This window comes from Clinocottus analis, unplaced genomic scaffold (genome assembly GCF_023055335.1).
Source record: "Clinocottus analis isolate CAN_PGR_092001 unplaced genomic scaffold, fCliAna1.0.p SCAF_18, whole genome shotgun sequence".
Lineage (NCBI taxonomy): Eukaryota > Metazoa > Chordata > Actinopteri > Perciformes > Cottidae > Clinocottus > Clinocottus analis.
This window is the reverse complement of record NW_027175909.1, coordinates 16,508,651-16,526,368: the sequence shown is the minus strand read 5'-3', so window position 1 is coordinate 16,526,368 and position 17,718 is coordinate 16,508,651. Positions and strand designations below refer to the sequence as shown.

Genomic DNA, 17,718 nt, shown 5'->3' with positions numbered 1-17,718 from the left:
TGATTTAGCCGAGTCGCTAGTGGGTGAATCTGTGGGTCGAGAGAGAGAGAGAGAGAGAGAGAGAGAGAGAGAGAGAGAGAGAGAGCGTTAGAGGGTTTCACTGAGCGGCGCCACACATGGATGAGGTGAAGTGCACCATGGGAAAAGAAAAGAAAAGAAAAGGAAGAATAGAACCATGTTGATGGGGGGTCATGCCACGACACGCTGCACAGAGAGGAAGAGTTCTGATCCTCTTCCTCACGTGTCGGAGCGACAACGACACACACACCACAAGCAGTGAGGATGATGATGATGATGATGGGCCTTCAACACAAGGAAGGTAAGAGACCTCCTCTTTCTCATCTTTCCCTTCCTCGTCTTCCTCCTCCTCCCTCTCCTCCCCTTCCTCCTCCTCCTCCTCTTATTTTTCCTTCTCCTCCTCCTCGTCTTCCCCCTCCTCCTTTTCTCTCTACTCTTCCTCCTCTTCCTCTTCCTCCTCCTCCTCCCTCTATTCCTTTTTTTTCGTGGAGACAAAGTGACGTCATGGCGTCGGCCGTAACCTGATGAGAGAGACGACGTTTTCTGCAGACGCTTGTCGGCCGATAACAACGATGCGTCATGATGAAATGGTGAAATGATGACATGACGACACGATGAAATGGTGACATGACGACACGGTGACGACGTACAACAACAACAACAACAACAACAACAACCGGCAGGAGTGACGGGGTCACAGAGGGGCTCGCTGTGTGAGGTCAGTCGCGTCTGCTGTCGTCCTGCTGGCTGAGATGTGCTGTGTTTTGTGTGTGTGTGTGTGTGTGTGTGTGACGTAGCAGAGCCCCCCTATACACACCCCTTTACGGCACAAGATGAATGTACACACACACACACACTCAGGCGCGGCGGCGGCGGCGTGCGCAGCGTACCGTGCCGTCTCTCCTGGTGGCGACAGCTTGCGGGGGAACAAGTGAGGAGAAGACAGCGGAGAAGCCTTTCAGACAGTAGCACCGGCCCGTTAGCGTCAGCGTGACAACCCACCACACACACACACACACACACACACCGCCCCCCCCCCCCTCCCCCTGCACGCCACGGTGGCGGCGGGTTCTTGTCCTCCTGGCGGCGGTTTCGCGCTAACAGAACTGCGGGTTCCTGCAGACTAGGCAGCTACACCGCGGGCAACAGTCCTCCTTCTTCCTACAGTTCCAGCTGTCCACGGCGGACATTATAGAGTCCATCAGTGACATCACGGCGTGATAGACTCCTCCCACTTGGCCTGTGTCAAGATCAGTATGAGTGAATGCTGGGAAAGCCTTTAGGACACCCGACAGAGCCTCACTAGAGACAGAGGAATCACAGGTCGCCCTCCGCTGTAAGAACAGCTCTCTGTGAGCGGAGACACAACCTGATGAGAGCAGTGAGGGGGGGGGGGGGGGGGGGGGGGGGAGGAAGGGGGAGGAGCTCTTAAAGCAAATGGAGAAGCGAGACAAGTCATTGCATCTTTTTCTACCTGATGCGATGCAAATAAAATGGAGGGAGGAAAAAAAACCCACGCAGGCTTTTAGACGTTCAAGTCTAACGGCCAGAGAAGCAACACAGAGGGAGGAAGCAGCGTCATCATCATCAACATGTGTTATCAGGCAGCGAGAGAGAGAGAGAGAGGGAGAGAGAGAGAGAGAGAGAGAGAGAGAGACCCACCAAGGAGCCGCTCCCGCGTGTTACCTGATACTTCACCCTGCGACGCCGCCGTGCGCCCGATGTTGGTGAGCAGGTGGTCGATGTTCGGGACGGGCTGCGAGTCCACGGCGCCGTCCACACGGGACACGGCCTGCCGACACACGGAGAGAGAGACGGTCCAGAGACGGTTTGCAGAACCAGAAGCTGAAGCAAAAATCACTTAAAAAAGATATTTTGCTCATAACGAACACCCGGCATGAAAGCTGCATCAACGAGGATTCCTCGAGAGATCCAGAGCTTTTTTAAAAAGTATTGTTCGGTTCCGCAACAACAACCCACAGACTCACACTTAGAAAGATTAAGACCGAAAGCATCGAAATCTGCAACAATAAACACGATCCAGGAAAACATGGGCATGTTATGAAGCATATTCAGACAAAAAAACTGTTTTTTGTTTCAAAAATTAAAAAAATTACCCACTTTGTGCAAAGACATGTGCATTGTTTAACATAACACATGTGCATTATGTCAAATAATGCACATGTGTTATGTTAAACAATGCATGTGCATTATTTGACATAACGCGTCTCTGTCGTGTTGGATATTCTTGAGCAGCTTCATTTTGGCCGCTGACATTTAATCTTGTTTATTTCAACTCCTTTTTATTATCTTATCATTTACTTTTTTTAAGTGATCACTTGCAGAAGCTCGCAAGTTGAATTCTGTTGCATTATTATTATTATTATTATTATTATTCATAGCAAGTGAATGCATATGCAATATCACAATAAATACATATAATACATTTTCATTGCAGGTTCTAATGCAACAAAATAGGAGAAATTCAACTTTTCTATCACTTAATAACAATAAATCCATCATTTAAAATGGTTCAAGAGGTGAAGATGAGAATAATAATTGAACGTTCTCACCACTGGATCTCCGTTTCCGTCGTCAGTGAAGAACCACTCGTACTAGAGGAAACACAGGCGGCGTTACAGTGTGCTCAGCGTGACACACACACACACACACACACACACACATCTGTACTGAGAGGTCAAAGGTCGGGCGCTCACGTTCTGGATGAGCGCCTCCACGATGCGGTACTGGTCCGGCATGTGCGTCACCATGTGGGTCATGTTGTCCTCGGTGGTGCGCACCAGCGTGGGCCCGAACACGATGGCCAGGTTCCTCGGTTCCATCTGCAGAACCAGAACACCAGTCGGTTCCACCGTTCCACCGTTTCAGGACTTCTCCTCCGGGAGGAAGACGAGCGGCGACACTCACCTTGTTCTTCTCCGAGTTGTCGGCGACGGTTTTGAGATGAGCCGACAGGAACTTCAGGGTCTCGTAGTGATGATCAGGCAACTCATGCAGCTGCAGGGAGGCAGACGTTACACACAGGTACACACAGGTACACACAGGTACACACAGATACAACTCATGCAGCTGCAGGGAGGCAGACGTTACACACAGGTACACACAGGTTCACACATGTACACACAGATACAACTCATGCAGCTGCAGGGAGGCAGACGTTACACACAGGTACACACGGGTACACACAGATACAACTCATGCAGCTGCAGGGAGGCAGACGTTACACACAGGTACACACATGTACACACAGATACACACATGTACAACTCATGCAGCTGCAGGGAGGCAGACGTTACACACATGTACACACAGATACACAGATGTACACACAGATACAACTCATGCAGCTGCAGGGAGGCAGACGTTACACACAGGTACACACATGTACACACAGATACAACTCATGCAGCTGCAGGGAGGCAGACGTTACACACAGGTACACACGGGTACACACATGTACACACAGATACAACTCATGCAGCTGCAGCGAGGCAGACGTTACACACAGGTACACACAGGTACACACATGTACACACATGTACAACTCATGCAGCTGCAGGGAGGCAGACGTTACACACAGATACACACAAATACAAATGTACACTCATATACACAAAGATACAACTCATGCTGGTGCAGGGAGGGAGACATTATGTACACACAATCACACACAAATACACATATACACAGAAACACAGATACAACTCATGCAGCTGCAGAGAGGGAGACGTTATGTACACACAGATAATCACACCTATACACACACATACAATCACACATGTACACACCTGTACACACACCTGCACACACACCTGTACACACATGACGAATGACTGCCTGAAGCGACTCACCAGCCTCTTGAGCACCTTCAGTCTCTCCACCGGGTCCACAGTTCTGTTGCCGTCTATGAAGTCTGCGTATTTATCTGAGGAAGAAGAAGAAGAAGAAAGAATCAGCTGCAGTTCTCCTGTCGGCCACCAGGGGGCAGTTCTCCTGTCGGCCACCAGGGGGCAGTTCTCCTGTCGGCCACCAGGGGGCAGTTCTCCTGTCGGCCACCAGGGGGCAGTTCTCCTGTCGGCCACCAGGGGGCAGTTCTCCTGTCGGCCACCAGGGGGCAGTTCTCCTGTTGGCCACCAGGGGGCAGTTCTCCTGTTGGCCACCAGGGGGCAGCGCTCTCTGCTTCACTCACCGTTAGTGAACAACGGCTCTGGAAGCTTCCTGAAGAAGGACTTCAGCAAACTGCTGATGACGTTGAGGTCCCTCCATTTCTGTAACGACAAGACACACAACAACTCAACAACACAACGAGGAGGAGGAGCAGGAGAAAGAGGAGAAGGAAGAGGAGGAGGAGGAGGAGGGGGAGAGACTTTAACTAAACTCCTCAGAGACTCTCTGGCTCACTCACGTCGTCCTGGATGTCGATGTCCTGCATGCCCTTGTTGTTCAGCTCCTCCTGCATGTTGGAGATGGCGGCGTTGTTGCCCGGCACTCTGTAGATGCCCGTGTACTCCAACCCCCGGTCCTCCACCAGCTTGCAGCACACCTCCACGATCAGAGGCACGAACTGCAACACGCAGACGACACAAGGCGCTCGTTTGTACCACATCGTACCTTCCCACAGGTCGATTTTAGAGGAAGGGGCGTGGCCACAGACCTTGTTGGTGTGGGCGGGGGGGCAGTCGTCCAGCCTCACCCCGAAGGTGACGCCCGGCGACGGCTTCCTCTCGAAGGGTTTCCTCATCAGCCCCGGGAGGCCCTTCCTCCACGTGCCCTTGTCCTTAGGCGGGCTGGTGTCGTCTGTTACCGTGAACACACAATTATACACACATAATAACACACATGATAACACATATCATAACACACATCATAACACACCTCTGTGGAAGATTAGGACCTGGAGAATCGAATTCTGATAAAAAATGAAGACACTAACACAAAGCTGAGTTTAGGAGTTAAGGAGGATTTTCAGTCAAAAAAAAAAGAAAAATTACGACTTTTTTACGTCTTTTCCACAACTTCTCTACAACTTTTCAACAACTTTTCAATGACTTTTTCATGACTTTTCTACAACTTTTTTATTCACGACTTTTCCTTAAATTTTCTACAACTTTTTTATGAGTTTTCCACAACTTTTGTACGACTTTTTATGACGTTTCCTCAAATTTTCTACGACTTTTTTACGATTTATCCACAACTTTTCTACGACTTTTCATCAAATTTTTCTTCGACTTTTCCACGACTTTAAACTCAGTCGACTCTCCGTCAGCTCGCCTCACAGCAAGAACTTAAACTTAGCGGTTACTTTAGTTGTTTTTTAGCGGTACGCCTCCAGAAGTGTCGCTCTTCCTACCTTTGTGCGGGTTCTTCCTCTCCTGCTCCGCTTTGGGCGAGAGAGGACTCGTGGCTTTGCCGTCTGCTTTCCCTCCCAGCAGCGTCTGCCTGATGCTCAGCGACTGGCGGGACGGTTTGGGCGAATGCTCCGTCTTGCTGCCCGCCGGGCTGCGAGGACACGAGCACACGGTGAGCTTCCTGCCAGACGAAACGCAGGGAAGCACTGCCCTCCTCGCTCTCTCGCTCTCTCTCTTCAGCAGGCATGCACATTTTGACCAATGGATTTACATGACTTTTCTACGACTTTTCTACGACTTTTTTTGCGACTTTTCTATGACTATTCTACGACTTTTCCGCTACTTTTCTATCTCTTTTTACGACTTTTCTACGACTTTTTTTACGACTTTTCTACGATTTTATCACAACTTTTCTACAATTTTTTTTTACGACGTTTCTCCAACTATTCTACGACTTTTCCACTACTTTTCTATCTCTTTTTAGGACTTTAAGACTTTTTTACGACTTTTTTTAGACTTTTCTACGACTTTATCACAACTTTTCTACGACCTTTCTATGACTTTTCTACAACATCTCCATGAGTTTTTCTACAACTTTTCCACAACATTTTTAGGACTTTTCCACGACTTTGAATATAACACATTTACATGACTTTTACAACACTTTTGACATTTTTTTTAAGGACTTTTTCCAGTCCTGGAAAAAAACATTTTAAAACTCCATGACTTTTCCAGGTTTCCATGAACCCTGCCTCACCTCAGCAAGGTGTTGTACTCCTTGATCTTCCTGCTGATGAGGTCATGGCTGGTGAAGGCCGCGTTCTAGACAAGAGGACCAGGAAGCAGAGAGGTGAGGTTCAGGCATCGAACACAACGGGTCTTCATGAAACCCGCTGCCGTCACGTGACGCAGGTGAGACCAGACGCTTGAAGCCGTGACGCCCACCTCCTCGTCCAGGTTGCTGTTCTCCTGGATGACCCGGATCCAGGCCAGCATGTCCTCCCGGTCCTCGGCCTGGAACAGGAACTCGCAGTCCGAGGTGGTGAGGCGCAGCACGTTCTTGCGCTTGGTGTCGCTGTAGGAGATGTCGATCAGACACGCCTTGATGCTGATGGGCAGCGGCTCGTCGCCGGCCTGGCAGCTGGCGTGCGCCTGCCCCTCCTTCCTGTCCTTGTAGAGGCAGAGGTAGCGGCCCCGCAGCACGGCGTACATCTGCTTCCACGGCCGCATGCCGGCGCCCACGCGCTGCAGGGGGAGGGGCCACGGGAAGGGGGAGGGGTTTAAAAAAACAAGATGGAGGACGCGTTCCTTTCACACACAGGCACGGCCTTCTTTCCTTCCTTCCCACCGACCTACCGAGCAGCCTCCTCCCTTCCTCCCTCTCTATATACCTTCCCACTCTTCCTTCCTTCATTTCTTCCTTCCTACCAGCCTCCTCCCTTCCTAGCTCTCTAACTACATATCTACATACCTTCCTAATTACCTCCCTCACAACTTTCCTTCCTCTCTAACCTCACTTCTACCCTTCCTTCCTTCCTTCCTCCCTCCCACTCTTCCTTCCTTCCTTCCTCCCTCCCACTCTTCCTTCCTTCCTTCCTTCCTTCCTACCTATGTACCAGCCTCCTCCCTTCTTACCTCGCCAACTACCTCTCTATATACCTTCCCACCCTTCCTTCCTTTCATCCTTCCTTCCTACCAGCCTCCTCCCTTCCTAGCTCTCTAACTACCTATCTACAAATGTTCTTGCCTACCTACCTTCCTTCCTTCCACCCTTCCCACCTACCTACATCCCAGCCTCCTCCCTTCCTACCTCTCTATACACCTTCCAACTCTTCCTTCCTTCATGTCTTCCTTCCCACCCTTCCTTCCTTTCATCCTTCCTTCCTTCCCACCTACCTACGCACCAGCCTCATACGAGGAGGCCAAAGGTCTGGAAGCAGCCGTGCTGCTGTCCATAAACACAGGTGAACACACTGTGAGGTGAAGCGGCGGCCTCACCGTGCTCTTGTCCATAAACACAGGTGAACACACTGTGAGGTGAAGCGGCGGCCTCACCGTGCTCTTGTCCATAAACACAGGTGAACACACTGTGAGGTGAAGCGGCGGCCTCACCTTGCTCTTGTCCATCATAAACACAGGTAAACACACTGTGAGGTGACGCGGCGGCCTCACCTTGCTCTTGTCCGTGATCAGCTGCTTGAACTGCAGCAGTCCCTCTCTGGTGGCGTCGCAGAAGACGTCCGATGAAGAATCGCCCCGCGAGCCCGAGTCCTCGGACGACCTGTCGGCCGCCGCCTGCAGAGAGAGAGAGAGAGAGAAAGAGAAAGAGAGAGCGAGAGAGAGAGAGAGAGAGAGAGAGAGAGAGAGAGAGAGAGAGAAAGACAGAGAGAGAGAGAGAGAGAGAGAGAGAGAGAGAGGGATGTTTCTCAGATGGCACATTGGCGAGTCCGGGGGCCATTTTCTCTATTTTACATAATTTCTTAAACTCTCTTTTTAAAGGCTCTTCCATATGAGCTATGATTTCATAACACACAGCGAGGCCTTGAGTGGCCTGTTGTCCATCACTGATATTTACATTTCAAGTGGAGTCTTATCTCTTGGGCGTGCGATAACGAGCTGATAAAGCAGCAGGATGTGGCACTGAGCAAACTGAACTCACCTTCCTCAGACTCTTCAGGCCCGGTATTAAAGACCTCCTGCAGGGAACAGAAGAGCTCATGAGAACATGTTCCTCATCATCATCGGGCGTACGGGTGTGTGTGTGTGTTGTGTTGTGTAGTCCCTCACCCGATGCCTTCTCCCCGGTAGTTATCCAGGCCTTCGTCGTACGACTTGGACCGCTCCGTCTTGGTGCCGGAATCTGACTCGATGATCGTGAGACGGAGAGAATCTGCCAAGAGATAAAAATTCTTCGTAAAACCGATGAGCTCGCCGTGAGGGCCTGATTCTGGCGGCGGTGGCGTACCTTGGTCATGTGACAGGTGGCGTCGGATGAGAGGGGACGGGGAGGTGGGGCTGGGCGGGATGGTGGTGATGACGACGGGCGTTCCAGGTATGATGCCGCAGGCGGGGAGGCGGGCGCTGTCCTGGTCGGTGCTCGGACTCGACGGTTCATCTGAGGACAGAACGAGAGGAATTATTCACAGGGTTCATAGACACACTGACCACTAGATGTACATGACTTTAAACCACATGTAAATGACTTTAAACCACATTTAAATGACTTTAAACCACATTTATATGACTTTAAACCACATTTAAATGACTTTAAACCACATTTAAATGACTTTAAACCACATTTATATGACTTTAAACCACATTTACATGAATTTAAACCACATTTATATGACTTTAAACCACATTTACATGAATTTAAACCACATTTAAATGACTTTAAACCAAATTTCTATGACTTTTAATTAAATTTACATGACGTTTAATCAAATTTACATATTCATTATTTCAAACTCAGCGCGAATGAATGTCATGAACACATGAATATAACACATTTACACAACTTTGGGGATTTTTATTTTTTTTAAAGGACTTTTCCAGGTTTTTCATGAGCGTATGAACCCTGTTATTAGCATTAGCGTTAGCCTCATTGAGAAGTCCAGGGAAGCAATATTTTAGTGTGAGACGCTTCAAACTTACTCAAACTCATACAAACAAATCCATTTAAAGAGTTTAAAGTTTCTGTTTTTAATAATCTTTTATTTATCAAATATAGTCGTGAACAATTGTTATCATATTTGGCTAAATCGCTCCTTAGAGAGCCAGAGAAACATCATTATGAAGGCTAACATCATTAGTGTGTCGTGCATAAAACCATTAAATAAACCTTAACGACTTCCAGATCCACTGTGTAATAATCATAATTGTGCAACATGCTCTTTATTATTGCATCTTGGCATTCAGATGAATTCTGCAGCAGGAAATATCCCCAAATTCCTCCAAAACAAAGTCTAATTCATGTCTGTTATCGCCACTTGAGTAAACATTGCAGCAGACGGCAACAAAGCGGCGCAGACAGAGACGCAGTCAGCCGGCGATAACAACACGCCTTCCCCTCCACATGAAGGCAGAGGCGTGACATCACCGCTGTGTCATAATGTCTGATATGCAATATCAGCAGCACGGCGAGCCCTGAAAGCAAATGAAGCGGCGGAGGGTGAATCGTATCAGCGGCCGCGGCGACTCGGGTGAAAACCCAACGAGGCTCCGCCCACCAGAACGCTCTCCTCATGTGTTGATCAACCGCAAGTTACGGCAACTTCAACGTGAAGCATCTGATCTGGAAACGCGTTGAAACGCTTTGGCTGCAAAGTGTTTATGTTCCTGTTGAAGGTGAAGCTGCATGGAGGAGATGTCACAGTCTGGACGCTCAGCGAGGAGGAGAAGGAGTCACTTCACATGCAAAGCACATGATAACGCAGCTATGCATGCATTTATGCAAACTGTCAAGCTGTTCATCTGAGGTCCACATGCAAAACTGCAAGTGACCTCATTTAAAGGATCTGTAGAGAACAACAGCCGAGGTGTGTGTTCACACTTCAACTTCATTACGTTCGTCATGTTGCATGTTTTACATACACGCATGAAGTTTGGTCTCTGCATGGAACCCGTTTGGAGCCATTTAGGAGCAATTTGGGGATCAAGTGGGCAGCAACTGGGGTTCAGCGTTTCCCTCAAAGAGACGTCCACATGCAAACTATGAGGCGAGGGATTGAACCGTGAACCTTGCGGTCGCAAGACGACGACCCCACTGCACCCACAACGCATGCATGGACCCACAACCCATGCATGCACCCACCGATGCACCCAAACATGCACATACCACACACCACGCACCTATGCATGCACAAACACACACGCACGTGGTTTAAACACCACAGCCACCAAATACAGAGCTCCACTGCGAGGCTTCGCTTTGTGAAGAATGCATCCAGCTTTCTGAGGAAGAGCACAAAGGAAAGCCTGGACTCTCCTCACCGAGGGGAGGACGTGACACTTTGCACGTCCTCCAGCAGAACCACTTGCGCTCGGTTCCCAGTACAACATGCTTGGCAGAGGCCTAACGTGCAGCAGTTGTTCCTTCATTGGAACTGTACTATGAAATCCAGTCGAAGCCGCAGGAATGCTCTTATTCCTCCGCTATGTCACAGCGCATTAGGACGACGGTCTTGGGTTTCTCCTGCCGAACAGCGCGAAGGGAAACATGAGCCAATCCAGGGAATGGAGGGGGGTCTGGCTCTGTGTGTGTGTGTGTGTGTGTGTGTGTGTGTGTGCTGCTCGGAGCCAGAAGGTGGGTTGCATGCGTCATGGTTTGGCTGCAGCTCAGCGTCACCTCGTCACACACCTGCCTGCTCGTCACCTCGGGGTCAGAATCACACGAGGAAACAGAGTAATTGAGCATTTAAAGGAACCGCAGTGAACTTAAATAGCGACACGCTGAGTTGCGTCAGCGTGTTGTTTTTCTGCTTCAAGGAACACGAGCGTCGCTCACGATGACGTGAAGACACAACAGAGGGCCTTGTAGGATGGAAGCGACGCACAATGGCCGACATGTTCGCAGACTTTTTGCGGTTGTATGCAACGACTCCTGAAGCGACCAGAGAGCCGAGGGCTGTTTTTCTGTTATTGAGTTCCCACGGAGAGAGAGAGAGAGAGAGAGAGAGAGAGAGAGAGAGAGAGAGAGAGAGAGAGAGAGAGAGAGAGAGAGAGAGAGAGAGAGAGAGAGAGAGACAGAGAGAGAGAGAGAGACAGAGAGAGAGAGAGAGAGAGAGAGACAGAGAGAGAGAGAGAGAGAGAGAGAGAGCTTTCTTTTCTTGTTTTTCTCCACAAACAAGGAGGTATTGAAACGGTCACGTCTTCATTAATATTATTTATAAAAACATCAGAGAGGATTTAAGATTTAAATGCAACTAAGAGGAGACGACAATACCGACTGTAACACACACACACACACACACACAAATAAATACACACACACAGACACACACTCACACAAACAGACAGACACACAAATAAATACACACAGAGACAAACACGCACACACACATAGACACACACATACACAGGCACACACACAAACACACATACAAAGACACACACAAACACACACATTAATACACGCACACACACGGACACACAAACAAACAAACACATTATTGTCTAGTTGATATTGTTTGAAGAGCTTTATGCTACTTTCTCTCTAACAGATGAATCAGACTTTTATTTTGAAAAGCTAAAAAGAAGTGCTGATTTGTTTTATGTCTGAATGTTAGCGTGACCGTAGGACGACGTACGACACGCCTCCACACATTTAAAAGGTGTAAAACAGTTTAATGGACCCGTTTGGGGCTGAAGCTCTGAGGGAGGCGACAGTTTAAGTTTCATGAACGTCTTTTGAAGGAAGGAAACGCCCGGCAGGAAGCGTCACTGACCTATGAAGGGGATGGAGTCCAGCGAGTCCTTGGAGCCAGACTTTGGTCGCGTGTCTCCGAGCCGTCGCAGGTGCTGCACCTCCCTGAAGCCGCCGCCGCCGCCGTCGGACCTCCAGCGCATCGCTCCGTCCGCGGAGCCGGCCTTCACCAACAACGGCGGCGGGGACGCGCGAGTGCCGCCGCCGCCGCCCTGGTGGTCGTTAACGGCGAGCACGTAGGACGGAGGGCGCACATGGGGAGGCCCGGAGTGTTTGTCCCTTCTGAGGACGACGACCGTGGCGTCCGGGCCTTCCACGCCCTCGGAGAGACCGCCGTTAGTCCGCACGAGGGCGCCGGTGGAACTGGAGAGCTCTCTGGTTTTTGGCTTCTGGGCGACGGCGCCGTTGGCGACGCAGGAAACCGAGGAAGACTGCGAGGGCGGTTTGGAGGAAGCGCCGGAGCAAGAGGAAGACCTGGCCGCCAGCCCGGCGTCCGGCCTGCTCTCCATCTTCAGACTGTCGGCCCGGCCTCGTAGCTGCAGGTGCAGCGGGGACGAGCAGCCGGGCCGGTCGGCTCTTTGGTCTCTGAGAGGATTCGTCGCGGTCCTGAAGGAGGGCGGGCCGGTCGACGGGTCCGAGGTGGAAGTCTTAACCGGCAGGCGCGACGGTCTCAGCACGACGCCGTCGGGCCTCGACGTCGTCGTCACCGCGAAGTCCGCCGTGAATTTAGCGAACGCGGGAGCGGAGCTGGACAGCCCGCCCCCTCGCTCCGGTCCAGTGAGACTCCTGTTCAGATGAGGTAAAGCTCTCGGGCCCGGCGGCGCCTGCCGGCTGGCTCTGCCCTCCTCCCCCTGGTCCGGCAGCAGCCTGTTGTCCGGCGCCGCCCGGTCGGACGCGCCCGCTTCCCCAGGCGGCCGCCCCAGGTAGTCGCAAGACCGCGCCCGAGGTTCGGGGACCCCGGCGGGGCCGGAGAAAGGCAAAGCGTCCTCGGACGCGCTCCGGGGCCAATTCCTGTTGGCCGCCGCCGCCGTCCTCTCCGCTCCGAGCCTCTCTTGGGAGACGCTGCGTAGCGGAGTCGCCGCGGTGCCCTTGCCGCTAGCATCCGCCGCGCCGCGGTCATTGGAGGTGCTCCTCCGTCTGATCTGGGAGCCCAGCGGCCCTCTTTGAGCGGCGCCGCTGGGAGGAGGCGGCGGCGGCGTGCGTTGCTGGGCGTAGGCGGAGCTGGAATTGGCGGCCGCGCGCAGGCTGTCCAGGCGCTCCTGGATGGTGCGGCACCCGTACGTGTGCAGCCGCTTGGCGTCGATGTAGTCCTTGTAGGTGGTGTAGTTCTTCAGTCGATGTTCTGGTGTGGAGACGTGGAGGCGGTGGGGGAGTAGTGGTTGGCGCCGGGTGAGACGGCGCCGGGTGAGAACGTGTCCTGTGAGGCGGCGGCGGTGGCGGTGACCCGTACAGCTGGAGACAACGTGTCCGGGTAGACCGGTCCGGGTCTGGGTGAAGGGGAGTAGACCGGGTGCTGCAACTGCGCCCCCCCAGGCACTGAGGGAATCAGCGGTCTGGGTCTCGCCGAGCCGGCATCTGCGGCCGAGGGACTGTACCGGTTTTCCTCTGTCCTGTGGCTCGGTCCGGCCCGGGCCGCCCGGGTCGCCCTGTCAACCGGATCAGGAGGCATCGCCGGCGTCCTCGCGTTGTCGCCACAGACGCAGACCACCGTCTGAGACTTCGCCGTCTGTTGGGGCGGAGGAGACGGCGGGACGGGGATCTCCACCCGGTAGCTCTTCTCCGCGGCCGCCCCTCTCCTTCCCGGCCCCTGCGGCGCCGGCGCCAATCCCGGGGGGATCTCGGCGACGGCGGCAGCGGCGAGCTCCGATGTCTGAGCCGCCATGCCCGCGGCCTTGACTTCTATCCGAGGGTAGCAGATGGGAGGGGGCTCGGGGATGTTCTGGGCATTTCCGCTGTAGGCATCATTTCCTTTGAGATATGCATCCTGGGAATACGCCTGCAAGAGATTAGAGATTATGTCAGTCGGGTTGCTGAGAGGTTGGAAAGCAGGAATAGATCAAACCCCCGAGAGAACCTCACACCCAACCGCGGACCGGATGTATTAGAGCGAGCTGGAAGACGTCGACTGAACAGGGAGCGCTCTACAAACTACTCTGCAAAATAATACATCTCACCTATGACGTCATCAATCTTTGCCAATGCAGCGACGGTATCTGACACCTCGAAAGCGGAGATTAAACAATAATCCACGAAAGAGTTACTGAATTCCCCTTCGAGAGAAACAGGGCAAAGTGACGGATTCGGGCGACTGAGTCCGGCCAAATAAATAATAAAAACAACAGCTCCGGTACTTTTTTTTTCTCCCCTCCAGAACAAACACACTTCTGCTTCAGCTAGAGTTTCTCAATCATTTCCTAGGAGACTGCAAACAAATGTTACAGCATGCCACGATGCAAATTAACGGCCCTGAGAAGTAACAGATGTGAAAGTGGAAAGGGGGGAGCGGTGGAAGAAAGCCAGAAAAGCAAATGAGTAGAGAAAGAAGGCTGCAACCCCCCCGGTGGAGCCAGGCTGAGGGGTTAAGCTGTACCTTTGGTACCGGAGAGCGAGCCCTGAGGCTGGACGGGGGACGCCGCTGTCTACCGCCGGCGGCTAACGCTAATACCTCTGTTAGCATGACGAGGGCGAGGGCTCTGACACCGAGAACACTGAGCTGTAGCTCGGGTTATGACCCCGCGAAAACAATCCTGGTCGCGCATCGAACGCGAGGTCCTCATCCCTGCAGCTTCACGAGGAAATGAAAAGGGACAGAGAGAGAGGGAGAGAGGGAGAGAGGGAGAGCGTGGCGGTGTTGGACTTTAATCGATAGCGCTCCACCTGAAGTGTCAGGTTACGACTGTACTCGGCGCCTCCCTCTGGATTTGCATCGGCCGTGCGGTTAAGTTGAAACCGATTTCCCCTTAATAGGCAAAGTGTTTGCGGGCGGCTCACATGGCAGGTGAGGTCATCTTTCCCTCCACCTGACGCACACAAGGTGAGGGAAAGGTGGGAAGAGGGTGGAGGAATTTTGCCGGCGACTGCGAGCGCTGAAGGCGGTGACGGCGTGTCATGAGAGCGATGGAGGCAGAAAGAGAGCTGGAAAGGAAAAGTGTTAGAGAGAGGAGTCTCCCTTCTTACCAGAGCAGTGATATCCCTGGAAAACTGCCGTCCGCAGGTTAGAGAAGGGCAAGCAGACAGAAACGACGAGGGAAGAGAGAGAGAGAGAGAAAAGGACACAGGTGAGCACAGAGGAAACGAGGAGACTTCTCTGACTTCAGCGCCGGCTAAAAATACACTCGCTGAGCCGAGACATCACAGAGGAGGAAGAGGAGGAAGAGGAGGAGGAAGGAAGAAGGACTTCAGCAATGTGTTAGTTTCTTTCTCAGACCTGAAGATCTTCTGAGTTGCTCTTCATCCCCATTATTTCCCCCCTCACCCTCGTCTTCCTCCACCCATCCACCCACAAGCCTGCAGTCAAGATTACATTTGGTGGATGTTCTCTCTCTCTCTCTCTCTCTCTCTCTCTCTCTCTCTCTCTCTCTCTCTCTCCCCCTCTCTCTCTCTCTCTCTCTCCCCCTCTCTCTCTTTCTCTCTCTCTCTCTCTCACTCTCTCTCTGTCTCTCTCTACTCAGCATTTCTTTCCTTTGCTCTGTCACTCTCACCTGCTCACTGTGGTAGCGCCCCTCCCCCCTTTTCTTGGTTCTTCAGTGGCTCTTGTGCAAAAAAAAAAGACACACACACACACACGCGCACACACACACACACACACACACACACACGCTACACACCTCTTTCATCCTCTCCCTCATCCGTTAGACGCTGCTCTATCTGTCATATGTTCACTTTCTGCTGAGCATGACAGCGCTCTTTCCCTCCCTCCCTCTTTTCCTCCCTCCGTCCCTCCTTTCCTCCCTCCTTTCCTCCCTCCCTCCCTCCTATCAACACAGTCAGCTGACGCCCTCCCTCCTTCCCTCTGGTAGCGAGCGGGCTCAATGTCTCACAAAACAAATAACAGACCAACATGAACACATTGAACAACACAAGACACACACACACACACACACACACACACACACACAGAGCCCTTGAAAACCCTAAAATAATGTCTCCCCCCGCATTGGAGTGGACTATAATTGTTGCATAGAGCAGTCAGGGTTTGTGATATTTACAGAAATGTCTGTGATTCTCACTGAGGAGTAAATACACAAACACTTAAATCACATCTTTATTCAACTTTCCTTCTATTTACTTCAGCACGTTGCGCAACAGCTGAACCCGACTGTGAAGTAACACAACCCCCAGGTTGACGTTGAGTTTAACTTTTCCTGAATGGGGATGAAGAGACAATTTGCCCTCATTGAACTCCCCTCCGCCTTGTGAGGGTTCAGACTCTTTCCAAAGCGCTAAAAGCAAGTTTCTGTGGCTTTCTCTGCCGCGCCGCTGCCAAGCTAACAAAGCTATGTGTGGAATGTAGCGGCGCGGTGGGATCCCAGTGCATCTCGGCCCCGAGAGAGAGCTCCTCAAACGGGGATGAGCGCCGTGTGGCGACGGGTTCGGGGCGGCCGAGCGCCGGTTTATGGTTCTGGACACATGAGCTCGTCGGCGTGAAGTCTCACTCGGCTATTTCTGCTGAATGAGCTTTTTTTTTTTAGGAAACCAGACCAAGGACAAGACAATCTGTGTCCTGATGGTGGAGATCAGAGATACAGGAGGGAGAGGAAACACTTAGCTTGTGTACACGCTTTGTGTATCGGGCCGAGATCAAGGTAGGCTACTTTAGCTTAGCCTTAACCAAGTAAGCCTTAACAGAGTAAGCCAGTTTAAGCCAGTAAGCTAGTAAGCTAGCCTTAACCAAATAAGCTAGTTCAAGCTAGCCTTAACCAAATGAATCCTAACCGAATAAGCTAGTTTAAGCTAGTAAGCTAGCCTTAATTAAATAAGCTAGTTCAAGCAAGTAAGCTAGCCTTAACCGTGTAAACTAGTTTAAGTTAGTAAGTTTGGCTAAACCAAGTAAGATAGTTTAAGTTAGTAAGCTAGTTAGCTGGACTTAACAGAGTAAGCCTGAACCGAGTACACTAATTTAAGCTAGTAAACTAGTCTTAACCGAGTAAGCCTTAACCAAATAAGCTAGTTTAAGCAAGTAAGCTAGTTAGCTAGCCTTAACCGAGTAAGCTAGTTCAAATGAACTAACTTAAGGAGCCCTGAAAGCACGGCGAAATCACACTCGGTCAAAGTTCAACCTCCCAAAAAGAAAAACCTGAGCTGCAGTCAGACACACAGACCAGAAGTACTGCTGGACTGGAATACTGGTTTCCACTTTGTTCTAGTTACCAGTAAAATAATTCATGTTTTAAAGGGGCACTGGTCTGGTATTGAAACACATGGTTCTCTGCTAGATAAACTGCAAAAGAAGTCCATTATTTTCAAGCACACTTTTCGATATTTCCTTATGAATGCTTACCAGCTGCAAAATGTCCTCATCCTTTGGCATCACACAGAGTTCCAGAGAGGCATCGCTGATGGAGGGAAAAGGGCAAGGGAGAGAGAGAGAAACCATTATAACACGGGGCTCAAACCGCCGAGAAGTTGAACTTTAATAGCTGCAGCTTAATGAAGTGTGAATGAAAGTTACACGCGTGCCAGTCAGCGATAAGGAAGCGATTCTCTGTGGATGAAGAACTTTCACAAAGGCCGCGTTTCATTTTCTGTGTTTGGTCCACAGACGTGACGGGGAGGAGGGGGATGGGGAGATGTCGATGAAATGTGTGATGTTTGCATGTCGTACCTGTTCTGGATCAGAGCTATGACTTGCGAGTAGGTCTTCCCGATGATGCTCTCTCCATTCACCTTCACTATCCGGTCCCCTGG

The 17,718-nt window shown here is 51.3% G+C and overlaps 1 protein-coding gene across 1 annotated transcript in view; it reads right to left on the bottom strand.

Annotated features, from left to right (window-relative positions):
- The window catches only part of arhgap21a (Rho GTPase activating protein 21a), a 34,149-nt gene that overhangs the window by 3,127 nt on the left and 13,304 nt on the right, over nt 1–17,718 (bottom strand). The window contains 21 exon segments of the mRNA XM_068581675.1: nt 1–29; nt 1,705–1,810; nt 2,592–2,633; nt 2,736–2,861; nt 2,947–3,036; nt 3,891–3,964; nt 4,229–4,307; nt 4,445–4,603; nt 4,694–4,836; nt 5,390–5,538; nt 6,145–6,209; nt 6,333–6,632; nt 7,560–7,682; nt 8,047–8,083; nt 8,175–8,277; nt 8,353–8,502; nt 11,834–13,144; nt 13,147–13,807; nt 14,989–15,012; nt 17,312–17,366; nt 17,636–17,714. The exon segment at nt 1–29 is cut by the window's left edge and continues 3 nt beyond it. Of these exon segments, the coding sequence (XP_068437776.1) occupies nt 1–29; nt 1,705–1,810; nt 2,592–2,633; nt 2,736–2,861; nt 2,947–3,036; nt 3,891–3,964; nt 4,229–4,307; nt 4,445–4,603; nt 4,694–4,836; nt 5,390–5,538; nt 6,145–6,209; nt 6,333–6,632; nt 7,560–7,682; nt 8,047–8,083; nt 8,175–8,277; nt 8,353–8,502; nt 11,834–13,144; nt 13,147–13,807; nt 14,989–15,012; nt 17,312–17,366; nt 17,636–17,714 (3,905 nt within the window).